The following is a 27500-nucleotide window of genomic DNA, read 5'->3' on the forward strand; positions in this document are numbered from 1 at the left end:
AAACCAACCCCAAATTCGCAAGTACAAAAAGTTGTTAAATGTCCCACAATATAAAATAGTGAAGTTTTTTTGTAATTAAGTTTGATTTCAAGGAATATTTGTGAAATTGGTGTGTCGTTAATCGGACAATAAGCAAAATGCGTTTACGTCCACGTCTTCGTTACAACTACATAAAATTTGTCATACTAATAATGGTTTGTGGGGCCGGTTTATATTATTATTTGTCGAATGCCGCTAATACTCTGGACAAACAAAGCCAAATGTACGTCAATTTCTAGTTAATTTGTATTTTTATCATTACCACAAATATTTATTTTTAAATCTGCAATTAATGAGCAGTACGATTCAATCTTGCTAAGGATATTACATATGTGTATATAAATTGGTACACACATAAAGAGACATATGGATGCATGCAGTACATACATATTAAGTTTATGAAAACATTTAAGCGAAATATCGAATATTCCAAGGAAATTAATATATTTTTTTAAGATCGTGATAGAACTTAAACTAGCAGAGAAATTGGAGCAATAGATTTTCCCTTTCATTGCTTAGGATTTTACATTTGTGCTTACCAGAGAAGGTTAACAAGGAGCAACACACTGTCGTCCTTTTTGGAAGCAACGTAAAATAGAAGAAAATATAATTTAGCTTAACAAAAGCCAAAGCAATGAAAGTGTAAGGAAGTAAATTATAAAATGCATCGATTTTGAAAAAGAAAAACCTTATCAATATTGGTGACATTTACAAATTGTTGACTAAAATAATGAAGATAGCCTATTTTTTGTTTATGTATTTTAGTTAGTTAGAAAAGGTAATTTAGTTAGAAAAGGTATTTTATTTGAAAAAGAAAAACCTTATCAACATTGGTGACATTTACAAATTGTTGACTAAAATAATGAAGATAGCCTATTTTTTGTTTATGTATTTTAGTTTGTTAGAAAAGGTATTTTATTGCACGTGTTGCTTTGAAAATACTACCAAGCTACATCAAATACTGATTCATTAATTTATTTTTCGAGGTATAATAACCACAAATATGATAAGCATGCTCTTTATCATGATAACAGGAATAACATAATGACACGAAAGATAGCCAATACAACAATTTGCTCTATATTGATTGATATTATAGATTCAGTATTAGGGCTGTCACCCGAATACCGGGATTTTTTAGTTTGAGTCCCGGGATTTTTCGGGATCCTGAAAAAATAATTCCAATTTGTTAAAATTTTGGATTTTTATGATTGTTTATTAATAAGTCTGCATTCAGTGTAAACGGCCCTTAGATTTCATACCCGACAAATTGAGTTAATAAACATTTATGGTACACCTTGAGTAAGAATTTATTGTACATATGGTATACTAAAGAACACAATTTCATTAAAAATCGAAGTAGGTCCTTTGAATAATGAGATCATGTGAAATGGAATTCGTCCCACATAAAGGTGGGTATTAAGTTCGAGTTTAAACGCTAAAATCGTCATTTTTCACGATTTCGTTTCTTTAGTAATCCATTTTAAGGAATACAAACTTTGTGAAAATTTGCTTTGCATTGCAATTCCCCATCAAGTTATAATAAAATTTGGAACAAATATGTATAATTTTATGCATCTTTTTTACTGATTTAGTTTTCACTTTAGCGATTTTAGCGGCTCGAGCTCGAACTTAATACTCATCTTAAAATAAAAAGCAATGATAAAAAGTCCGTCGAAAATATAGCAAGATCGCGTTTATCTGATAAAAATTTGGAAGCCTTGATATTTTTACTTAAATCGATGGAGTGCAAAAGGATTATCACAAGTATACGAAAATACGCCTAATCTAACCTAATCCTTAAAATGTTTTGCTGAATAAGATATGAAATGGAAAGATAATAAAAGAAGAAGATGGGAGATTGGCTACTGAGCACATCAAACCATTTACCACATTAGTTTAATACTCGAACCAAACGCGTATACGACAAGTATTGACATAGCATTAAAATGCAAATAAAAAGAAATTAAGAGCACGAAATAAATTTCCATAAAGGGGAAAATTTATTTTTTTTGTTGTTGCCTAAAATTTAACATTGTTTCATTAAGAAAATTACATTTTTCATTTAAAAAATAAAAACGAAAAACAACTAAAAGATTACAAACATGTATTAAACTAATCTGGTAAATGCAACATTTGGTATGACGCAAGCCAATCTCCCATCTTCCTCTTTTATTATCTTTGATGAAATGGCTCTTTTATTTATTTTTGTCATAATATTTTTGTTGGACTAAGTGTTCGTTAAGTATTAATTGAATTTAAAATTGCTTTTTAATTTACTCTTATGCTATGTTCCCACTGACTCGTTTTCCTCATTCGTTTTTCTAAAATATTTCACCGTTCACACCGACTTGAGATGTTTTAGATTGACAGTTACCACGGAAACTAGAAATGCACATTTACTCGAAATTCACATATATGCAATGTATCTTCAAATACTTACCGCGAGCGAAAAGGGGAAAAAAATGTCAAGTTATTTTCACATGTCCATGTTCTTCAAAGCATTTGTTTATTCCTTTTTTTCTATAAAAACTATTTCAATATTTTGACATATTTATTTGAAAAGGGGAAAAAGACTCGTATTGAAATGTTTATGAAGGGAAAACATTTCAAACTCCAAAACATGCTTGGTGAGAACGCCGTATTATGTTCTTTTGTTGTTTTTGTTAATAAAATTGGATTAAATTATTATTACTTAAAAAATTTCGAAAATTTCGGGATCTCGAAAAAATCCCGGGATTCTATATTTTGAAATCCCGAATCCCGGGATTTTTAAAAATCGATCCCGAATGACAGCCCTATTCAATATATAACATTAATATTGTTGAAAGAGATTACACTGATCGGTCTAAAGTATTGATATTATATCAAGGGATTGCAACCAAAATCAAAATATTACGGTCTTTCAGCTTTTTTACAATTTTGAAATGTCGATAATTCGAAAGTAGTTGCGTTAACAGATCAACATGTATTGGCGCCAATAAGAATTAAAAATTGAAACTTTTTCTTAATTTCTTATAACCAAGACAGTACAGTGAAACCTGTGAATGGTGGACACCCACGGTCGCCTAAATTTTGTCGACGTTTGGGAGGTGTCCAGTTATGAGAGGTTAATTTTAATGTGTTAATATAGGAAACGTTCCCTACACACAAAAAAATTTCACGAAAATTTTTCCAATTAAAATTTTAATTGAGTTTTAAAAAATATTCAATTAAAAATTTAATTGATTCAACAAATTTTTTAATTGAAACAAAAATCAATCACAAAAATAATAGTATCAATTAATTTTTTAATTGGATCAATTAACTTTTTAATTGACCTTCAATTAATTTTTTAATTGATACTATCATTACTGTGATTGAAGACATTTCAATTAAAAATTAATTGGATCAATTAATTTCGTGATTGAATCAGAAAAAATTTTTTTTGTGTGTAGACAACTGTCCACATTTGAGTGGTGTCCGGTTTTCAGAGTGTCCAAGTTTGAGGGCTTTCACTTTATACAAAATTTGTACCAATCGGCAGCATTGGCCCTAATAAAATGTAATTTTTATATAAAGTTTATAGAAAAATGCAATCATGCCGAGGGATTAAAAAAAGAAAGGGTTGAAAGGGAGGTTTTTAATAATCTGGTAAATAAAAGAAATTACTAAGGTGGACCGATTCGCTACCCTGGGTAATATAGATCTCTCTGTCTCCCGGGTGATTGATGTGAAATGCTGCAAGTTTAAACCATCATTTGTCCTTAAAAAATAAAAATAAAAAAACTGGAAAGTTTAATTGAGATAACATTTTTATTTAAAACTATAAATGAAATAAGAAAGCTTAAAAAATATTACAATTCCGATCACAATAAAGTAATTCAAATTTATAAGTGTTTGATAATTATTTGTTCATACTAGGGCTGTCATTCTGGATCAATTTTTTTAAATCCCGGGATTCGGGATTGCAAAATATAGAATTCTGGGATGTTCCGGGATTTTTTCGGGATCCCGAAATGTTCGGGATTCTTTAAATATTTTATGTAAAAAAATCTACAGCGCCAAAAAATTGTTGTACATTAAACCAATTTTGTTTAATTCAATGTTATTAACAAAAAATTAAAATTTAATTTATGATGAGTATCTCTGTTATCGTATATGGCCATTTCGGCTTGGTTGTAAATTGAATTAAATAAATAAAATAAAAAAATAAAATGAAAGAACGAAGAAAGAGTTTATTAAAAACCAATTACAAATTCCTATCATACTTAACGAACACTTAGTCCAACCGAACAATATGAAGAAAAGAAAAACAAAAAATTATAACAAAAAAATTAAAACCCAATTTCATATTACTATCTTACTCAGCAAAACATTGTAAGAATTTTGATTAGATTAGGTATATTTTCGAACACTTGTGTTAATCCTTTGGTACTTCATCGTTTTAAGTAACTTCTTAAAATATCAAGGTACCCAAATTTTTATCAAACAAACGCGAAATTTTCATATTGTCGAAGGGCCACAAATTCCATTTCAAATCCCCCGGATTTCGGGACGGGATTTATCCCCGGTGACAGCCCTAGTACATACACATGTTCTACTTGACTGTCCATACTACAAATGTTCCATTCGTACTATTGGACATTCTTAGAAACGAAGGTGTGTACTATTGAACGTCCACGGTACATACATTTGCATTGTAATTAAATAACGAGTTATTCACTGTTTGGTTAAAAGTCGATTTTGCCCAATATCAAAAGTCGACTTTCGCCACCACCAAAAGTGTATTAATCGATTAATTATAAATTTGGCGATAATTCGATATTGGTCAATCATGAAATTTATCAATTAATGGACAATGGAGATCATAAAAATTTGACTAAGCGTTTTTTGAAAATGGCAGCTAGACGATGTGTCAATTTTTGCGTCTCGATTTGAAATCACACAGAGTTTTGAATATATCATATATGAATTGTTTTATAAAACATCTTAATTGCCACATCTAATTTCCGAATAATATTTTTAGTTTTTTGAAATTATTTGTACCCTAACGCACAACAGATTTAAATTAAATCTTAAAAAAATTTTAAATTGAAGTCTTCCCCAACTTAAAAAATCCAAAACTTATTGTCGTTTATCTATGTTATGTGGTGGAAGCCGTCATTTTATATTGAAATCGTAAATTATTACTGAGAACAGAGTTAACCCTCTTTCTTTCTTTTTTTATTCACTGTTGGCATAGTGTTATCAATAGCGAGGAAGTCAGCAAACGCTTGCATCGTATGAAACATATTTAATTTTATTCTTAATATCGCAACCTTCACACTAAAGAAATTGATAATCGCTCATGCACACAAAAAAATTTAATCACATAATTGATTTGATTGAATTATTTTTTATTAAAAATTGCTTAATTTATAAAATTAATTTATCCAATTAAAAACTGATTCAATAAATTTATTGTGCATAATTGACTTTTGTTTTCAGTTAACAATTTAAGTAATTGTTTCATCAAAACGACTTTAAAAATTCAATAAAGATTTTAATTGATAATTTTTGGTGGTATTTTCCTGTACATTATTTTTTTTATTGGTTTTAGAAGGAATTGTATTCGGAATCAGAATTGTGTTTGTCTATTATCAGATAAGGAATTAAGATCTTAAACATACTCTTGGAATTGTCACAAAAGGATTACATTTTCATTTCACTTCAAAGACAGCTAGATTAGTCGATTTTTACCAATAAAATTATGGATAGTTAGAAAGTTGATTAATCACTATTTTTTTTTTGACAAAACTTCTATTAGTCGAAAAGATGATCGATTTCGACATTCGTATCTCTAGTATTGACCAACTACTAGATATGAGCTACAATCTTTGTAACTTAATCTAATTCCATAAAAAAACGCTAACTTCACAAAAACAAATTTGAAAAGCACTCGTAGTACTCATAAGAATTCTAGCATACATGAAAGTTGCACGTGGTTGTATCAAAATTCTACAAAAAATCAACCAAAAAAAAATTAAAACAACTAATTTTGATTTTTTTTCTACCAAATTTTGGTGGTTGGCATGGAAAAATTTTTTCTTCCAAAGAAATATTTTGTTATTTGTTTTCGTTAACTTCAAAATTTATTTTATATTGGCAGATAATAATCAGTCCTAATAGCTATTAATTTTTTTGGCATATAAATATTCGTTGAATTATAAATTTGTCGAAACTAATATAAAAAAGTGAGATAATACAATGTGATATATCAGTAGGCATTTATAGTCCAGTTCTTAAATATATTGACTTAATAGTTCGATTATTCACAAGCACCCTCATGAAGTATTCTGAATTCCAAGTCTGCCTTAAAAAATTCTCCTTCTGAACTTAGTTTTTATTGCATATACATACATATTGAGGAAATAAATGAATAAATATAAATGGAATAGTCTGTATCATCTTGATTTCTCTGTAGTGAGTTTCATCAAAAATAGATGCTATAGAAGAGTAATTGAAGTACTTCAAAGTTGGAGATGAGTATTTTGCAAAATCTACACAAAGAATTCTACCAGCTGTGGCAACCGTGATCATGATTTTTGGGCATTGGTTCTCACATTTATTCCTAAACCATTTTCCCACACCCATTTCCCTGTTATGCACACAGAGAAAAAATAATTTTTCGATACAATCACGAAATTAATTGATCCAATTGATTTTTAATTGAAATGTCTTCAATCACAAAAATTATAGTATACAGAAAAAAATTTCATGAAAAATTTTACAATTAAATCTTAATTGAGTTTTAAAAAATATTCAATTAAAAATTTAATTGATTCAACAAATTTTTTAATTGAAACAAAAATCAATCATAAACATAAATAGTATCAATTAATTTTTTAATTTATACTATCATATATTTCAACCGTCGAACGGAACGGACGTGTTTTTTAATAGCGGATAAAATCATCGTAATAAGTACCTACTACGAATTTCAAGTGTGGTGGGATATTAGGCCACCATGCAGAGAAATTCAAAGACATCCACTGGGTTGCTAACTTCAGGGCCCAGTGGACGGGTATCGACTGGAGTTATAAATTTGGGCAATGACCAAGAGTTAGGCCCAATTAGTCGACCTGTAGACGGGTCGACAGGTAGCGACAATTTGACAAGTCGGACCTTTTCCAAGGTAACGGCATCAAAAGGAGGTAATCCCTCAAGAAAGAGATTCAAAGAACGCAGAAATGCTTTGTTTATCCTAAAGAAATTAGGATCAGTCGACCCAAGCACGTTGTCGGCTAAACAAAGCGATTCCTTAAAATGGGCTCAAGGAATTCTTGAGGCTGGAAAAAGGGAACGATCACCGGATGAGCTGCCATCCTCCAAAAGGGATCAACGATCGTTTGCCTCAGTTGCTAAAGACAGCCTTGTGATGGCTATCATAAATAAAGGAGCATTGGACGGTATGGTTCCAAAGCAAAAATGGGGGGAAATTGAGAATGCTTTGTCTGGCGTCTACTCACAGGTGCTGGAAAAGTTTCCCGGCCCAGATCCTCGACACCAAGAGGCTGGTTGGTATCAAGGACGATTTAAGCTAGTCGCATTTGAGGACCAGAGGTCTATAGAATGTTTTAAAGCTGCTCTGATACTAATTGGTGAAGTTTGGGAAGGAGCTGCTCTAGAGTTAGTCGAGAAGAAAGACATACCGGCTAGACCAAGAGCACATGCGTGGATACCTGCAAACCCTCCTGACCCTGAATCTATTTTAAATAGACTGAAACAATGCAATCCAGATCTTCCAACAGCTGATTGGAAGGTTGGCCGTTTGGATGAAGTGGATGGGCCAAGACGGCATGCAGTGTTTATATTGAACACTCAGTCTTTGCCACATCTAGCAAAGTCCCAGGGCCGTGTATGTTATGGCTTTCATTATATCCAAATGAAGGTGTATAAAAACGATCAGCTAAAGGATTCAGAAATGGACAAGCCTCTGTCTGAATCAGAAGTAAGCGGATCCTCTTGCGAAGTCGAGGGGGATACCAAGACATTTGAAGGCATGGATAGATACCGTATGCGTGAGGAGGCTTCTACTGCATCAGAACTCACCAAAGTTGAACCTATGGTTATTACGAGAGTCACCGATATCTCTGAAGAGGACATTCTTGATGACTCGATTGAAGCGGCTGATGTGACGGTTGTTGAAAATCTCGATGGTCCTACGGATCCTCCAGATAAATCTTCATCATTGTAAGGCTGCATGTGCTGCCTTAAAAGTTCTCCTGATGAAAGGGGACATAGATATAGTTCTTATTCAAGAACCATATGTTTATAAAAACAAAATATGTGAATTAAGTACTCCGGGGTTCAAACTATTGCAGTATACTGGTAATGATGTAAATCGAGCCTGTATAATTGCTAAAAACGAGCTCAACTTGTTTCTGCTTCCTTCAATGTGCAATACAGACACTGTCGTTGCAAGTTTAGAAATAGCCAAATGCAAATATTGGGTATCTTCGGTCTACATGGGACATGACAGGGAGATGCCTCCATATGCCGTTAAGACCTTAGTGGAGGAGTCACTGAAAACAAAGACGAAACTCATTATGGGATGCGATGCGAATGCACATCATAGTATATGGGGAAGTAGTGATACTAATGCAAGGGGAGAGTCGCTAATAGAGTTTATTTTGCGTACTAATCTGGTAGTTTGCAACAAGGGAGATGTCCCAACCTTTGTCACTAAAAACAGGCAAGAGGTTTTGGACATCACCTTGGCCTCGCAAGAACTGAATGAAATGATATCTGAGTGGCAGGTTTTAAGTGAACACAGCTTCTCAGATCATCGCTACATCAGTTTCAAATTTGATGTTCATATCACCAAGATCATATTTCCGCCAAATGTTAGGAAAGCTGACTGGAATAGGTATAGGGAATCGTTCAATATGATGATACCGGAAATAACAGAAACAAATATGAGAAATGTGCAAGATATCGAACACGCAGTGGAGCGGATTACTAAGGCCTTCAACATCTCACTGAAAGCTGCATGCCCTAGAGGAAAGCCAAGGGGGAAACATCGACCATCATGGTGGTCTACGGAATTAAGTAATATGAGGAAATCCTGCAGGAAGCTCTTTAACAAGGCAAAGTCCACCAGAGCCCCTGAGGACTGGGACGCTTACAAGAAGAATCTGAGAGGATACAAGCGAGAACTGAGAAAGGCTCAGCATAACTCTTGGAATGCTTACTGCAGCAGTATTGAGAATACGTCCGAGGCTTCCAGACTACGGAAGGTTCTAGCATCCACCAACTCCGCTCCAGGTTTCATTAAAACATCGGAGGGCAATTGGACAACGTCCAGTGAGGAGACGCTGGAGGTACTATTGGACACACATTTTCCTGGAAATCAGACGGTTGAACCATGTACTGGCGGTGCCACAGTTGCTCAGCGGTCGTTTCCTGTCGAGGAAATTGTATCGGAAACTAGAATAAGATGGGCGCTAAATAGCTTTGGACCATTCAAATCCCCTGGACCTGATGGAATTACTCCGGCGGAGTTACAAGCTGTAACTGACAAAATTATCCCCTGGTTGTCGGTGATATATAAAGGATGTATCAACATATCATATATCCCAGGAAAGTGGAGGGAAACAAAAGTCGTTTTCATACCTAAAGCGGGAAAAGCCTCTCACTCGAGGGCGAAGGATTTCCGACCAATCAGCTTATCATCATTCCTACTTAAGACTCTGGAGAGGATGATAGATATTTATCTTAGAACTAGCATCGATTCAAGTTTGTTCTCGAAACGACAGCATGCATACTCGAAGGGCAGGTCTACTGAGACCGCACTACATGAACTAGTCAGCTTTATTGAAAGCTCACTATCTGTCAAAGAATACACAATCGTGGCGTTTCTAGACATCGAAGGGGCGTTCAATAATGTCCATCCGAGGTCGATATTAAATGGACTGACAACTCTGAATGTTGATCCATGTATACTCAGGCTGTTAGACGAACTGCTAATGAAGAGACGTATTTCAGCCACACTAGGACAAGCAAACATACAAAAGTATGTGAACAGAGGCACTCCCCAAGGAGGAGTTCTATCACCTCTTCTTTGGAATGTTGCTATAAATAGCCTTCTGGTTACTCTAGAAAAAGAAAGGATAAAAGTGGTGGCATACGCAGATGATGTAGCTCTGGCAGTCAGGGGAAAATTCCCATCCACAATCAGAGATATTATTCAGAGGGCCCTCCGGATGACTGAACAATGGGCGAAAGACAATGGTCTTGGGGTAAATCCTGCAAAGACAGAATTAGTCATGTACTGCAAAGATCGCAAGGCTCCCACGGTTAGGCCTATTTCCTTATGGGGTATTGAAATTCCCTTTGGTGAGTGTGCAAAATACCTTGGCGTTATTTTGGACAGGAAGCTGAACTTTAAGCTTAATATTGAAGAAAGGGCGAGGAAGGCAACTGTAGCTTTGTACTCGTGCAAAAAGGCAATAGGAAAAAAGTGGGGACTAAAACCAAAAATTGTGCATTGGCTATACACGGCAGTGGTTAGACCTATAATGCTATATGGTGTTGTAGTCTGGTGGCCGGCACTTCAGAAACCGACTGGTTTAGATAAAGTTCAGCGTATGGCGTGTTTGTGTATTTCAGGCGCATTCAGCAAGACAGGAACAAATTCCCTTAATGTCATGATGCATCTATTGCCTTTAGACATTTTGGCCAAACAGTCAGCTGCAACAACGGCTGTGCGGTTGCGCGAACTATCGCTGTGGTCGGAAAATGGTTACGGTCACAGTTCTGTCCTCAAAATAATGTCAGATGTGCCTAACGTAGTGGATTACACTTTGGCGAGTCCACTTTTCGACAAAAAGTTTGAGACTCTAATCCCCAACAGTGAGGCGTGGTGCACACAGACCCCGGGGAATAAAGAATATATAGATTTCTACACTGATGGCTCCAAATTGGATGGACAAGTGGGTTTCGGAGTATATTCTAATGATCTGGAACTTCAAATAGCGAAAAGATTACCTAATCACTGTAGTGTTTTTCAGGCTGAAATATTAGCAATAAGAGAGGTGGCGAATTGGCTGAGAAGTAATGTTCCAAAAAATGTGGGCATTAATATATACTCAGACAGTCAACCTGCAATAAAATCCTTGGACTCTGTGTTCCTCAACTCGAAAACGGCCATCGATTGCCGCAAATCTCTCAATGAGATGGCTGAGCAGTACAATATTCACCTAATATGGGTGCCTGGCCATAGGAACATACCGGGGAACTGCGAAGCGGATGAGTTGGCAAGGCTAGGGACTACCTTACATATTCCAGGGGAACTAGAATTTGTTGGTATGCCCCTAGCTACCTGCAAGCTCATGCTGCGTGAGAAGGCTGTTATGATGGCAAATGTTCGATGGGAGAATTGCAAGGGTTGTAACGACACCAAGCAAATATGGCCCCATTTCAACTTAAACCGCACACTAGATATGCTAATGTTCTCGAGACGTCAGGTATCACTCCTGATATCTGCTATAACGGGTCGCTGCCTGATAGGAGATTTTGCAAAAACTATTGGCGCGAAGTATAATGACTATTGTATGAGCTGTCATGATGCTGAGGAAAAAGAATCAATTAAACACCTCTTGTGTGAGTGTCCTGCATTTTGTGTAAAGCGCAAACAACTTTTAGGAGCATATAGCTTCAGATTACTGGCGGATCTGGAAAACGTTAACTTAAGCAGTCTGCTAATATTTTTGGAACAATCTGGTTGGTTCAACAAAGAAAAATAATCAAGAAGGTTCAGCGGTTAAAACTAGAAGTGCCCATATGTAATAGGTACTTTTAGTTAATGTGGTTTCACAATGGACTGAATAGTCTAAGTGAGCCTGAATCTTAATGGGGCTGCCACTTTAACCTAACCTAACCTACTATCATTTCTGTGATTGGAGACATTTCAATTGAAAAATTAATTGGATCATGTAATTTCGTGATTGAATCTGAAAACAACTTTTTTTTCAATTAAACTTTTAATTGGAAATATTTTGGTTAGGAATTTCCCAAGATAACCATATGTCTATACCCCCAGTGTTATGTATTGAAAAGACACTATACCCAGATTTATTCTTTTATTCAATGGAAGCATTTGAAATTATTTCAATTTTTTTTGAGACTCACTGTCAGTGTTGTTTTTGTTCATAAAACTGTAACGGTATCGAAAGCTACAAGTGTTTTCTTCAAGTTGAATGAAAAATCAGCTAATTTGGTTGTCAATTAGCAAAAATTGTTTCATTAATACGTACGTGCCTCAAGAAAAAAATATTTGCGATTTTAAAAAGAGGTTTTTATACATGTGACTTTTTTCAAAAATGACAACTAAAATGTTGAAAGTTTTTATTAAATCTATTGTAGGACATGTCAAATAAAATATATCTGGAAGTCAAATCTTAGAATTGCAAAAAAAAACAACATGAGAAATTTTTAAAATTGAAAAGTTTGCCCACAGGCAACTTTGGGCAATTGTGGTAGTAAAATTACATATTTTTGGACATAAGACCTGGAGATTTTAAAAACAATGATTTTGAAAAAATTTTGAACTTCGATTGGGATGTCCCAATGACGAGAAATGCGGCGATGATGTGGAAAACATATCTGTAGTGCAGTGGGGAATTTGGAAGGAATCGTAAAAAGGGAGGAAGCCACTTCTTGGCAACATACTAGTGGATTAGCACGAATATTGGCGCTTTATAATACTTTGTTTTTTTTTTTACACCGCCAGTTAAATTTACATGGATTAAAAACAAAAAAAAAACAAAACTTTCGTGAGTCACGCGTGATTCACGCGAAGTCGTGAATGAAATTTAAACGAAATCTCGTGAATGTGCGTGAACGGGACTAAAGAAAAATGTGTGGCGCGTGAGCGTCAGTAATTTTTAACGCTCCCGATAAAAATTTACTTTCACGATCCAACTCACGCTCAAGATAAAATTCACGTAAAAATTCATGTTCACCATAAAATTCACACTCACGGTAAAACAGAGATACAAAAAGTCACAATCACGAACAAATTAACGTTCACGATTAAATTCAAGCTCACCGATTTTAATCACCGTTACTTATTTAATCATGCTTAAGATTTCAATAGCGTGAGTCACGAAAAATTTCGTTAATTACCAGAATTTTATTGAGCCACGAAAATTGTCGTGTTCCGAAAATATCCGTTACTCACGAGATTTGTCGTGAATCACGAAAACTGTCGCGAATCGTGCGAAAGCGTGAGGCATAAACGTTGTTCATGTGTGAGCATGCGCGAGTATGACTTTTCATTTCGTGACCGTGAATTCCTACTTACATGGAGTGCGTGAGTACAAATATTTCTTCGTGAATGTGTTTGAGCGTGATTGGAATACCACTCACGTGCGCATCTAAGTATATATTTACTATAAAATAACAAAAAATCCAATAAAACGTAATACGTTTATCATTACAAAACAAACTATATTATAGTCACAATTGCTCAAAGTCGCCCACAGGCAACATTCTCTACCGCCTAAACGAATGGGCGTGGCCACCCGAAATTTTGGCTAGACGCTTCTTAAATGACTTCAACATGATTAAAAGTAAAAAAAAATGTTAGCCGATACCTATAAAAATTCGGTGTCGAAAGGGTTTAGTTCCACTTTAGTAAATTAATACAACTCAATTTTTAAGAACTGAACATTTATTGTAACAACTTAAAAATTCTTTTCTGGCTTCGTAATACACAAAAAAAATAAAAATATATACATTTATAGGCCTTCTAACTTATATCTTTTGTATAAGTATGTATATAGACTATATACAATAAAATTATAATGTCTTCTAAATATAAAATATTCATATTATACTATCTTCCATAATTCGAAGATACACCTTAGTCTTAATCAAACTTATTTTATTTTTCTTTTTTTTTAATCTAACATAAAAACATTGATAATGGGTGGGGGAGGGGACATTTTATAAACATACAATAATTTTCTTATAAATTCTATGATGATTTTTAGTACAATATATATAGTAATAAATAAAAATAATTTACAAAAAAAAAATGTAACATAATTTATTTTTGACCAATAATGATATCTTTTATACTTTTGTGGTTAGCAATTATTGCGAAAGGTATTTGCTATACTTCGTTCCGTTGAAACCATGTTAGGATTTGAAGTTCCCGATGTAGCATTGCCGGCGTTTATAAATATGGTATTATTTGGTTGGTTGTGATGTGCCTGATGTGTTTGTAATTGTAATTGATTATGAGTATTAGAACCGGCATTGGCATTTCCTTGATTTTGTTGCAATTGCAATAGCTGTTGCGCCGTTAACATTATAACCTGTTGCGAATGGGCGGCTACTGGAGCTGTTTGTTGGTGTTGTTGTTGCTGCAATCTTAATAATTGATTTGCATTTATCGTAATCTTGAAAGAAAAAAACGGGAAGGTACACATTAATTAGTTTTTATTTTATAGTTTAAGTCTAATTTTATAGCATTTGGAATATAAAGCCGAGTTTCGTTGACCCTTGAAAAAATCGATTTGTTTTACCTTCCATGATTTTTTTCAAATAAACTAAATACTTTGAATGACCATTAATTACTTTTAACGGCCATTTAACCATTAAGATACACATTTTTCTAAAGTGGTGAGGTAAAATTTTTTGTATCGAAATTTTTTAATATTTTTTTTTTTAATTTGAAATGTGGAAAGTGGTCTCTGTTTGAAAAGTTTTTTTTTTACATTGAGGATAAAATATTCATTTAGCCCAATATATTCGGATTTAGTTTGAAGTGTAGCTTCAATATAAAGTTATTTTCAACTTAAATATATCGCACGAATACAACTGAGAGCGAATGTGTGTGGTTTGCTTGAGGTACCTCCTTCCCATTCCATTATTCCCACATTAAATATTACAAAAACCTCCGAATAAACCATGACGATCAATTATATCAACAGATCACCAGGGGGGTTACTCTGTATTGCGATACGAAAGCAAATGCGATGCGATAGTTAAATGCGTTAAGAGTACAATTCGGTACTCTGTATCACTTGCGCAAACGCTTTCGCAAAGTAAACTGAAAATATGGTAACGCTTTAGCAAAATAAAGCGAAAATATGACAACGCTGGCTGCACAATGTAAACAATAACGAAAATGATAAAAAGAAATGTCAAAAAATTGTAAATAAAAACATTTTAAACAATCTTCCGTTCGGTGCGTGTTCTTTTAAAACTTGCTAATCGTTTATAACAAAAAAGTAATAATTATGGATTCGATAGCGTTATGGTTTGAAGAAAATTAACATGAACGAATTACAAGAAGAATTTTGCGAGATCGGTCAAATATACTCTCCCTAAGTGACCACGGGTAAGAAAATGGAAACTCAAATTATGTGACAAACGTTTTCGAATATTTCATTTTTATAGATTTCGTCTTAATAAAGATGCGTTTATGTATGTATTAAACGCTATTAAAGACGACCTTGTCGTTCCAAATAAATCCACAGCCATTCCAACTCCAATAAAAGTGGCCGCTGCTTTGAAATTGCTTGGACAAGGTGGTTATCTACAAATCGGCCAAGACCATCTTTTAGGACTATCAGAGCAATCTATGTCGCGCTGCTTACAAGAAGTTTGCGAGGTGATTGAACGAATACTTTGTCCCAAGCACATACAATTTGAGGTAACTGCGGAAGAGACCATAAAGTCTACCAAAGTTTGGAACTGACGTTGCTGTGTCTGTAACTTTTTTGGTTTTTCCCTAAAACAATAAACAATTTAGATACAAATATAAAAATTTAATTGTGCTTACTTACATATTTGTTACTTTGCGATTGCTATTTTGTTTGCGCACGATTTTTGCGATCAACGAACGAGTTTGACATACGCTTTCGCATTATAGAGTGCGGTGATGCCAGATTTGCGAAAACTAGATGCGCAAGGTAGATACGAATACGAATTACTGAGTACCAATTACTAGATTCGCGACAATTTTTCTTACGCATCGCAATACAGAGTAACCCCCCAGATATTTCGCAAATTTAATTTCGAATTTATGTCGAAATTTTTTAATATATTTTTTTTAATTTCAAATGTGGAAAGTGGTCTCTGTTTGATAAGTTTATTTTACATTGAGAAAAAATTTTCATTTAGCCCAATATATTCGGATTTAGTTTATCAAGGTAGATAGAGATATACAAACAAATTTAGTTTATCTAGCATATATAAATTTGCACCACTCTTCCGCTTTCCAGTTTCTGTTCCTGACCCCCATATTAAAGTTCATGTTGAACTGCTTAGTCATTTCCTTGAGGATTGTGAGAGATTTGGCGATTTATTAATTATAGAACAAAGATTTCAGTTGAACATTCCGAATATATGACATAATTTTTGGGAACGCTTGAAAACACTATATCATATTCCAAGTTATTTTGCTCCGAATGCTCTTTGTATATCTTTACTTATTTTGGGATTTTCTCTTGATTTACATGCACAGGATGCACTTCTATATTTAGGCGTCTGATTGATCTACATATTAATCTTTACATATAATTCTCATTCCATTATTCCCACATTAAATATTACAAAAGCTTCCGAATAAACCATTAGGATATATTATATCAACAGATCACTAGATTTATCAAGGTAGATAGAGATATACAAACAAATTTAGTTTATCTAGAATATATAAATTTGCACCACTCTTCCGCTTTCTGTTCCCTGACCCCCATATTAAAGTACATGATGAACTGCTTAGTCATTTCCTTGAGGATTGTGAGAGATTTGGCGAGTTATGGATTATAGAACAAAGATTTCAGTTGAACATTCCGAATATATGACATAATTTTTGGGAACGCTTGAAAACACTATGCCATATTCCAAGTTATTTTGCTCCGAAAGCTCTCCGAATGATATCTTTACTTATTTTGGGATTTTCTCTTGATTTGCATCAGGATGCACTTCTATATTTAGGTCTCTAAAAGCCCTACAGCGGTAGTTTATCCCTCCTAATTAATGTTTGCGAAATTTCTGAGTATGTATTACAAAAGCTTCCGTAAGTGGTTTTTGTGTGAAACACCTTTCGGAGCTAAAAAGCTAGAAACGAGCAGCAACTAAGTCTTTATTAAGAGAGAAAGAAGTTTGCCACCTGTGGTATGGTATAATAGAAAGAATAATCTATATTAGCCTAAAATATCGGGCTAACCCAATACCTAAGCTAATGTAGCCCTGATCCTGACAATGAAGCCCAAGATTTTTTACACAGGCATATAGCGAATATTTGATACCATGAAACATATTTTACAAAATGATTAGGACAACGTTTATTCTCTACTTACCGGCACGTTTGCTATTTCGCCTGTTGGCGCCAATAACACTTGTTGTAGAACCTGAACTTGCTGTTGGGGCTGCGATACCAAATTGAGGTTAGTTGGAGTTATTGGTATTGTCGATGGTTGTTGAATTTGATGTACTAATTGTTGGCCACCAGGTGTTATAAAATATTGCATAGGTTGTTGAGTTGGAATTGATTGATGCTGCAGTTGATGCAACAATTGCGGTTGAGCCTGTTGACCGGGTAAAGTAATTAAATATTGCATGGGATGAGCAGATGAAGTCAAAACTTGATGAGCGGGTTGTGTGTTATTCGGTGTTGGAGTGGTAAGGTTTGTGTTCGTTGGAACGTTTGTGGCCATTACGCTTGTTTCAGCCGGTACGGGATTGACATTTGATGTAGCCTCTGGAGTCTCCACACTTGCTGTATTTGTCGTAGTTGCATTCGCATTGTTACTATCTGTGGTGTTCGTCGTCGTATGATGTTTCCTATGATGACTTGAAGGCTTGATATCTTCTCTTGGCACAATATCTATAAGAAAGTCAAACTGATCATAGTTTGCAATTGCTTGTGCAATATCGGATCGTTGCAATGTCCGTCTTTTACTTTCATCTGTGTGTATCCAGGCTCGCATTGTCAGTTCCTGTATAAAAAACTCACAAGCTTTGGCAAAGAGGAGGGGAGCTTCTGCAGCAATCATTCTAGCATTTTCATCTAATTTCATAATTTTTTTGATGCGAGCCAGAGGTAATGCTTGATGTTTGGCATCTACCATTGCGGTGTTCTGAACTTCTTGCATGATGGAGGGCCAAAATGTCTCTATAGTTGGCGGAGGCTTGCGAGGATGTTGTTGCTTGGCAGATTTTGAAGATTTTTCTTTGGGTATTGTACCTGTGGAGATGGACGCGTTTGTTATACTGGTTTCCGTCATAGACTGATTATTGAGCATCACAGTGTTGGCCGTATCATTTGCGGTAATTTGTGTTCTACTTCCAAAGTTATTGTTCATGTTATTCATGTTTGCATATATTATGTATTTGATTGCGATTTTGTTGCTTTTTGCAATAAGTTATGTAGAAAAGGCTGCAAATGTATTGCTTTTCATAAACTGGCGCTTCCGTGTACAGCTCCACAGCATGCAAAAATAACTGGGTATGTTTATTTCTGCATTATTTTTCTCTAGTAGTTGGGGTGTACTAGTTCCATGTCTACCAATATATTACACTTAATCTCATCTTTTCCACAAAGAATAATTCAAATAATTACATTAATTCAATATTTTTATGAATATATAATGCTTGAAATGTACAAAAAAATGGTAAATATTTGCAAAATTGTTTATTTCTTTACGAGACAGCGCAGCACGTAGCTTGATAAATTGACTTGTCAAATAATGACAGGGTTGCTTATGTGTTTGCATACCAGCCAATACTACTTTGTACAACCCTGGTAATGGTTGCCACCTATACATAATGGTATATTTCAGAATTCATCCCTGTTTTTTTGTAAATATTTAAATTTAAAATTAAATACCGATTTTATGTACACAGAGAATAATATTGAATGAATAATTAAATAAAAAAGGAAGCTAAGAATAAAATATTTAGGTCTAGTCAGTTTTTACCAAATACAACGCTTAAGGGCGGTATGTTTAGTTTGTGTAAGGGGAATACGTTAGCTTGTTTTTCAAAATTTTTGCTCGACTTCGACTCCAGCATTCGGAGTCGACTCCGGGTAATATAGCTAAATCTCATTTTAACACCACTAACTACCGTAAATGGATCGATATAAATTATCGTATGTATTTATGTTTGCAAAAAAAGATCTTAATTTCACATTTGATACCAATTGAACTCTATATTTCAAATTTAAGACAATGTCGGTCCTATGTTTAATAAATAAAATAATGATATAAATACCCATCACAATATGAGCAGATATTAAATTAAAATTAAAATAAAATTAACAAAATAAAATCGATTGTTTGAAATATTTCAAATAAATTGTTATGGTGGTGGGCATTAAAATGGATCGATTCAGCCATCTGCTAGTCTAACATTCTAGGAAACACAAAATGATCTTTGTAATAGGAAGTTGTTTTTCATGTACTGTCATTCGATCAATGTACTGTAGTTAGAAATTTGTAAATTATATTTGACTTTTTTATTTTTTTTTCTCTTTCAATTTACAAAACAGCGCAATAATGGAAAGATCTATAAGGTCTGTTGCTAATCAAGGTGAATGTCGTATGCCAGACTTACCACTGGATAATCCGGAAATAATGAAATTCTATAAGAAAGTTAACAAAGTGGATTGTGGTAAAGCTACCGATGATTGGGTGATGTGTGAGGTAGGTGAAGGGAAACTATATTTTCTATATAAAAAAGATATAATTTTTATTTCTTTTTTTGCAGAAATCTATTTGTTTTGTTAAACCTGAAGTATTAGCCTTACATGGTGATGTCAGTTGTTTCTATACTGATATTATTCGCAAAACTGATTCCAAATCGCGATATGGTAAATCATTACGTACAAGTGAACCCTATGTACTTCAAGAATCTGATTTTGTAAAGGTTTTTTGTACGGCATCTGATGGTTCCAGGTAAATCTATTTTCTCAAATATGTTTGTATATACAATGAAAATATATAACAATCTCTTTGTATTTTTTATAGTTGGTTTGGAATGGCATTTGGTATTCGTGATGGTGTTGAAAAATCCATAAAACACAAACACCCAATACCACCACCATTGGATAATGCAAATCCTATAAATGTACTAGAATCAGCAAATGATTTGCCATCATATTTCAATGTGTTAATGTTTGGTTTTGATTCGTTGAGCCGTAATGCGTTTATACGCAAGTTGCCAAAAACCTATGAATATCTTACCGATAGACTAGGTGCCAAAGTTTTGACCGGTTATAACATTGTTGGGGATGGTACACCTCAAGCTCTTGTACCAATTTTAACCGGTATTTTGTTAACTAAATATGTTTAAAAAATTCATATGAATTCGTAATAAATTTTTTTTAGGTTATAATGAACTTGAGCTTCCCGAAACTAGAAGACGTATGTCCAATGCAATATCCGTTGATCAGGCTTATCCTTTGATCTGGAAAGATTATGAAGAACATGGTTATATTACTTCCTTCAATGAGGACATACCAAACGCTGGAACATTTACATATCGCATGAAAGGTTTCGATCATCAACCAGTTCATCATTATTTACGCACCTATTATGTGGAGGTGGATAATATCTTAACTTCAAGTAGTCCTTTTTGTGCAGGTCATACTCCTGGACATATGGTAATGTTGGATTATACGAAAAATGTAAGTGAATATCTTATAATTTACCATAAGAAAAACTATAAGAAATTATATGGTTTGTTTATAGTTTATGGCCAAATATAGTGATACGCCACGATTTGTTTTTAGTTTTCATGGTGAATTGTCACATGATTCTATTAACATGATTGAAGCTGCCGATGATGATGTGGTAGCTTGGTTCGAGGAATTACAGCATAAAAATTTGCTTGATAATACAATCCTAATATTCATGGCTGATCATGGAAACAGGTAAATTAATTTAAATCATCCGAAGGTTTGTGGGTTTAAATCCAGATTTATTGCTTTACAATATGGCAATGCTTGCTCATATTTTGGACATTAGCGTAGCTGGACAATAGACCCCCCCCCCCCCCCTAGCAAAAAATTAATAGACTGAAGTTATAGGTTCAATTAATGTTTTATTTTATAAAAATGAATAAAAAATCAGACTTCGACATAACTAGACAATTAATTTATAAAAAGCAACTAAAAGTAATTCCAAACTTTTTCCCATCAAAAAAAAAAAAAAAAAAAAAATTGGGAGTTCTAATGGCACAACTAAAGAAGAAGTTAATTATTTTAACTACGCCGTAAGTTGTTTTAGTTCAACTTTTTACAAATGTTTTTCTTTTCGTATGTTTAATGGGTAATTTTTTAATAGGTTAAAAATGAGTAAGAGTTTATAAAATGGTACAAATTTTTCAAATTTCGCCGCAAAACTGCTAAAGCAGGTCAAATGTTCTGACAAGCGTTATAATGCATTAAAAATCATAAAAACTTATGAAAAAAATTCTTCGGGAAACCTAACCTAACCTGGGGGGTCTATGCCCCCTCCCCAGAGGCCTTCCTACGCTTATGATTTTGGAAACTTAAGCACAGTTGCCACTCGAGTCAAAAAAAAATCTACCAAAATATGGAGAAAATTTTACCAAACAACTACCAAACAAAAATATCTTATTTTGAAACATTTTATTTTATTTTTATTTATTTTATTTTATTTTATTTAAAGCAATACAATAAGCCAAAATATAAAATAGAAAATTTTCTCAAAATTTTATTTCTATAGAAAATTTTGTCAAAATTTTATTTTTACACAAAATGTTGTCAACATTTTATTTCTATAGAACATTTGTCAAAATTTTATTTCTATTGAAAATTTTGTCAAAATTGTATTTCTATAGAAAATTTTGCCAAAATTTTATTTCTATAGAAAATTTGCCAAAATTATTTTTCTATAGAAAATTTTGTCAAAATTGTATTTCTATAGAAAATTTTGTCAAAATTTTATTTCTATAGAAAAAATATAAAATTTTGTCAAATTTTTTTTTTCTATAGAAAATTTTGTCAACATTTTATTTCTATAGAAAATTTTGTCAGAATTTTATTTCTATAGAAATTTTTGACAGAATTTTATTCCTATAGAAAATTTTGTCAAAATTTTATTTCTATAGAAAATTTTGTCAATATTTTATTTCTTTAGAAAATTTTGTCAAAATTTTATTTCTATAGAAAATTTTGTTAAAATTTTATTTCTATTGAAAATTTTGTCAATATTTTATTTCTATAGAAAATTTTGCCAAAATTTTATTTTGTCAAATTTTTTTTCTAAAGAAAATTTTGTCAAAATTTTATTTCTATAGAAAATTTTGTCAAAATTTTATTTCTATAGAAAATTTTCTCAAAATTTATTTCTATAGAAAATTTTGTCAAAATTTTATTTCTATAGAAAATTTTGTCAAAAGTTTATTTCTATAGAAAATTTTGTCAAAATTTTATTTCTACAGAAAATTTTGTCAAAATTTTATTTCTACAGAAAATTTTGTCAAAATTTTATGTCAACATTTTATTTCTATAGAAAATTTTGTCAAAATATTATTTCTATAGAAAATGTTAATTTTGTATTTAAAATATTAAAATTAAAATTTTCTCACAATTTTATTTCTATAGAAAAGTTTGTCAAAATTTATTTCTATAGAAAATTTTGTCACAATTTTATTATTACAGAAAATTTTGTCAACATTTTATTTCTATAGAAACTTTTGTCAAAATTTTATTTCTATAGAAATTTTTGTCATCATATTATTTCTATAGAAAATTTTCTCAAAATTTTATTTCAATGGAAAATTTTCGCAACATTTTATTTCTATAGAAAATTTTGTCAAAATTTTATTTTTATAGACAATTTTGTCAAAATTTTATTTCTATAGAAAATTTTGTCAACATTTTATTTCTATAGAAAATTTTGTCAAAATTTTATTTCTATAGAAAATTTTGTCAAAATTTTATTTCTATAGAAAATTTTTTCAAAATTTTATTTCTATAGAAAATTTTGTCAAAGTTTTATTTCTATAGAAAATGTCAACATTTTATTTTTATAGAAAATTTTGTCAAAATTTTATTTCTATAGAAAATTTTGTCAACATTTTATTTCTATAGAAAATTTTGTCAAAATTTTATTTCTATATAAAATTTTGTCAAAATTTTATTTCTATAGAAATTTTTGTCAGAATTTTATTTCTATAGAAAATTTTGTCAAAATTTTATTTCTATAGAAAATTTTGTCAAAATTTTATTTCTATAGAAATTTTTGTCATCATTTTATTTCTATAAAAAATTTTCTCAAAATTTTATTTCAATGGATAATTTTCTCAAAATTTTATTTCTATAGAAAAATTTCTCAAAATTTTATTTCTATTGAAAATTTTTTCAAAATTTTGTTCCTATAGAAATTTTTGTCAAAATTTTATTTCTACAGAAAATCTTGTCAGAATTTTATTTCTATAGACAATTGTGTCAACATTTTATTTCTATAGAAAATTTTGTCAAAATATTATTTCTATAGAAAATGTTAATTTTATATTTAAAATATTAAAATTAAAATTTTCTCACAATTTTATTTCTATAGAAAAGTTTGTCAAAATTTAGTTCTATAGAAAATTTTGTCACAATTTTATTATTACAGAAAATTTTGTCAACATTTTATTTCTATAGAAATTTTTGTCATCATTTTATTTCTATAGAAAATTTTCTCAAAATTTTATTTCAATGGAAAATTTTCTCAAAATTTTATTTCTATAGAAAATTTTGTCAAAATTTTATTTCCATAGACAATTTTGTCAAAATTTTATTTCTATAGAAAGTTTTGTCAAAATATTTTATTTAAAAAATTAAAATTTCTTCACAATTTTATTTCTATAGAAAATTTTGTCAAAATTTATTTCTATAGAAAATTTTGTCAAATATATTTTTTCTATAGAAAATTTTGTCAAAATTTTATTTCTAAAGAAAATTTTGCCAAAATTTTATTTCTACAGAAAATTTTGTTAAAATTTTATTTTTATAGAAAAATTTCTCAAAATTTTATTTCTTTAGAAAAATTTCTCAAAATTTTATTTCTATTGAAAATTTTTTCAAAATTTTGTTCCTATAGAAATTTTTGTCAAAATTTTATTTCTACAGGAAATCTTGTCAGAATTTTATTTCTACAGAAAATCTTGTCAGAATTTTATTTCTACAGAAGATCTTGTCAGAATTTTACTTCTACAGAAAATTTTGTCAAAATTTTATTTCTACAGAAATTGTTTTCAAAATTTTATTTCTATAGAAAATTTTGTCAAAATTTTATTTCTATAGAAAATTTTGCCAAAATTTTATTTCTATAGAAAATTTTGTCAATGATTGAAGATTTTTACTTTTTTTATAAAAATATTGTTTACCCAAATTAACATTTTAGTTAAATAAAAACAAAAATAAAAACAATAAAAATTCATCCCAGAAAAGGTTGAAAATCAGCAGCGAAGTGACGGATGTAAATATGAAATAAATTCTTTCAATTGCATTAAAATTGATTGAAAGTGCCGAAAAAATCATCATCATTTTCGTGATTGAAGAAATTTCAATTAAAAAATTAATTGAATTGATTAATTTAGTGATCGAATCAGAAAATTCTTTTCTGTGTACTAAACACGGAGGAAAAAAGCTACTAAGACAGAAAATAGTCTGCTGACAAGGGAGAGAAGTTACTGTTTGCTGAAATAGCAAACATTGTCTGTTATTTTTTAATCCCGACTTCACAATAAAATGGTTTAATTTGACTGAAAAAGGAAGGAAAGGGGACAATAAAAACAATATATTAAGAATTTTAATTAATACCCAGGAAAAACTCTCATTACCCGGTAATCTTGTAGGTAAGCCTATTTAAAAATAAATAACCACTTATTAATTGGCATCGCTTCGGATTACATTTACATACGCATGTCCTAGAAGGAAAGTACTTCTCCCCAGGCATACTTTCGGCAATAAAATAGGTAGTGAATTTAAAGCATATAATCACCTAATATGTAATGATTTACTTAAGAGCTACTTGAATCAGAGATGGTCTGTATCAAACATTTTAAGGTTTGCGACTGTCGCAAAGTTGTAAACGTCGTAAACGTCACATACACGTCGTAAATGTAGAAAAAGTAGCAAACGTCGCAAACTCCAAATACTTCAGACCCTTCAGATAGGCAGCGAATGATATCCAAGATGATGATATATGCGAAGAAGTTTCAATTCTCAGGAATGTTCATAAAATTATTAACGAGTTTAAAATACTTGAGAATATAGTTATTTCAATTGGAAATTTGAAGCCAAAATTACTATAAACTACTCGATGGTGCAGTAAACGTGACGGTCGGTACTCGCTCATAGTTAACCTTTCACAAATTACTGCAGAAACTGGAAGGAAGGAAAACTACTTATTGCTGTTGCTGTTTAGAAAAAATTTTATAAAATCACTTTTTGGCTTATTAGAACCAATTTCCATACTAATTAAAATTTTTCAAAATTGTAGCTAGTCATTCGTTGATGCAGCTAAAGCTTGGTCCACGAAAACCAAGAATAGTTTCAAGTTGTGAATGAGAGATGTAAATCTAGTAGAGTTTTGAATAAATACAATATAGGACATTTTTTGCATACCTTTTATCGGGGAGCTTAACTAAATTAAATTAAAAAATATTCACAATTTCTTTAATTCCAAATTAGGCTTTCTACACTAGGTTTGCGACTTTTGCGACATACGTATTATACCGTCGTAAACGTATGTCGCAAAAGTCACAGTTTGCGACAGGCCAACCCTGACTTGAATAGAAACGAATATTGTATAAATAAACAAAATATCTAATAAATAATCTAAATAAGATGCAAATTAATTTCACACTTAAAATAGAAATAAATGTAGGTTGTTTAAGGGAGTTGGATTCATGAATTACGTTATAATATGTCCAATAGCCAATTCACATAAGGTTCAAAATCTACTAAAAGTGGATTTTAAGTCTCTTTTTTATAAGGCAAATAGCATTTGAAATTTAGTTTAAGCGCATTTTGGAAGTGTAATGTGAATGAGGTATAAGAAAGCATTTATTTAAAACATAATATGACAATGTCATTAAACACAATTATTATGAAATATTTGTGATAAAAATTTCTTAACGGAAAAATTTTCAGAATTACCGTTACATTACATATTCTTTTTGATTTTTTTTTATGTAAGTGCTCGATTATGTGAATAATTATACCTAATGGTACCATCATTTATTCTATTTTATTAATTCGTTAACTACAACTGCATAAAATTTGAGAATAACAATTCGAAAATTACCGAGAAGTATTTATTTTTGTCATTACAAGTTAGTCATTATAAATCGCCGCAATGTAATGCAACGTGTAATGGCAGCTTTACTCCTGGTAATGTCAATTGTAATGAGATGTGGTTACCTAGTTTTTGCTGGGTATTTCTTGTAGTTTCCAAAAAATAGGATTTTTAAATGAAATTAAGACATAACGTCAAATAAAATGTTTGCTGATCGCACTTAGAAGCTTTTATGAAAGTCTGGAGTACAAAAAAATACTATTTTTGGTTCTTGAAAATAGTATCTGCTATTATATTTTTGTATTTCATAATCTAGCGATATTGTCCTACACTCATAGAAAAAAAAAGTCTGCTAAAAACAGCAGTCTACGTCTGCTGTTATATTTTTGTATTCCAGGTTTTAACGAACAACAATTGATAAAATTTTACCAAACCAAAAGTAGTTTTTTTGTAATATTTTTGCACTGTAATATGCCCCCAAAATGCGTTCATCAAACATTTTGTTTGCTGTTATGCCTCAATTTGATAAATATTCCGATATTTGGCCAAATACTATAAATATTCATAAAATATTGTTTTAATTGTGTTACGACAGTCCCTAAATTGAAATTTTTATTTGTCTCACCCAAACTAAAACATATTTTAGCGCAATCGAACTTAAAAAATAGCACACAATGTTTGCTATTTCAGAAAACAGTAACTGCTTTCCCTTTTTCAGTAGACTTTTTGCTGTTTTAGCAGACTTTTCTGCTGTTTCTACTAACTAATTTCTTTGGGTGTAATTTTCTCATACGGGTGGTTTTAATAATAAGTAAATAAAATTTAACAATTTTGTTTTCAACTTCCAGATTTTCAGACGTGCGCTCGACGTTGCAGGGGAAACAGGAGGAACGTTTACCATTCTTTAGTTTTACTTTTCCTGAATCTTTTAAGAAACGATTCCCTCGTGAGTACGAGAATTTCGTTGAGAATATCGACCGTTTAACAACACCATTCGATGTACATGCCACACTTAAGCACATTCTAGGTAGGTGTTATTTTTTTATGTTTTATGATATTTCAGGAAAGAGAGCCTAATTTTAATCTTGAAAATCCATTGGGTAACATTTTAAAATCTGAAAATTTTACTAATTGTTATTCGCTTGATAAAATGTACAAATA

The 27500-nt window shown here is 31.7% G+C and overlaps 2 protein-coding genes and 2 long non-coding RNA genes across 4 annotated transcripts in view; 2 read left to right on the forward strand and 2 right to left on the reverse strand.

Moving 5' to 3' along the window:
- The window catches only part of LOC142220931 (uncharacterized), a 35211-nt gene continuing 7711 nt past the window's right edge, over positions 1-27500 (forward strand). Inside the window, exons 1-7 of the mRNA XM_075290355.1 lie at positions 1-262; positions 19574-19727; positions 19792-19979; positions 20052-20350; positions 20412-20710; positions 20775-20956; positions 27188-27362. Of these exons, the coding sequence (XP_075146470.1) occupies positions 138-262; positions 19574-19727; positions 19792-19979; positions 20052-20350; positions 20412-20710; positions 20775-20956; positions 27188-27362 (1422 nt within the window). The 5' untranslated portion in view covers positions 1-137. The remainder of the gene's footprint in view (positions 263-19573; positions 19728-19791; positions 19980-20051; positions 20351-20411; positions 20711-20774; positions 20957-27187; positions 27363-27500) is intronic.
- Positions 13718-18762, reverse strand: Nf-YC (nuclear factor Y-box C). Its single transcript, XM_075290353.1, has 2 exons — positions 17382-18762; positions 13718-14468 (listed from the first exon to the last, which is right to left on the reverse strand). The coding sequence occupies exons 1-2, from the start codon at positions 18393-18395 to the stop codon at positions 14154-14156; spliced, it is 1329 nt and encodes a 442-aa protein (XP_075146468.1). The 5' UTR covers positions 18396-18762; the 3' UTR covers positions 13718-14153.
- Positions 14980-15841, forward strand: LOC142220930 (uncharacterized). The gene is made up of 2 exons (XR_012717929.1): positions 14980-15412; positions 15472-15841. It is a non-coding gene; the product is annotated as an uncharacterized LOC142220930 (long non-coding RNA).
- LOC142220929 (uncharacterized) lies at positions 15434-16066 on the reverse strand. Its single transcript, XR_012717928.1, has 2 exons — positions 15861-16066; positions 15434-15805 (listed from the first exon to the last, which is right to left on the reverse strand). It is a non-coding gene; the product is annotated as an uncharacterized LOC142220929 (long non-coding RNA).

The sequence above is a fragment of the Haematobia irritans genome, chromosome 1 (assembly GCF_050003625.1).
Source record: "Haematobia irritans isolate KBUSLIRL chromosome 1, ASM5000362v1, whole genome shotgun sequence".
In the NCBI taxonomy this organism is placed as follows: Eukaryota; Metazoa; Arthropoda; class Insecta; order Diptera; family Muscidae; genus Haematobia; species Haematobia irritans.

Coding starts and splice junctions, on each gene's coding strand:
- Nf-YC (XM_075290353.1), bottom strand. CDS start 18,395: ATGAATAACATGAACAATAACTTTGGAAGTAGAACACAAATTACCGCA. Junction 14,469..17,381: donor GCGAAATAGCAAACGTGCCG/GTAAGTAGAGAA, acceptor TTTTCTTTCAAG/ATTACGATAAATGCAAATCA.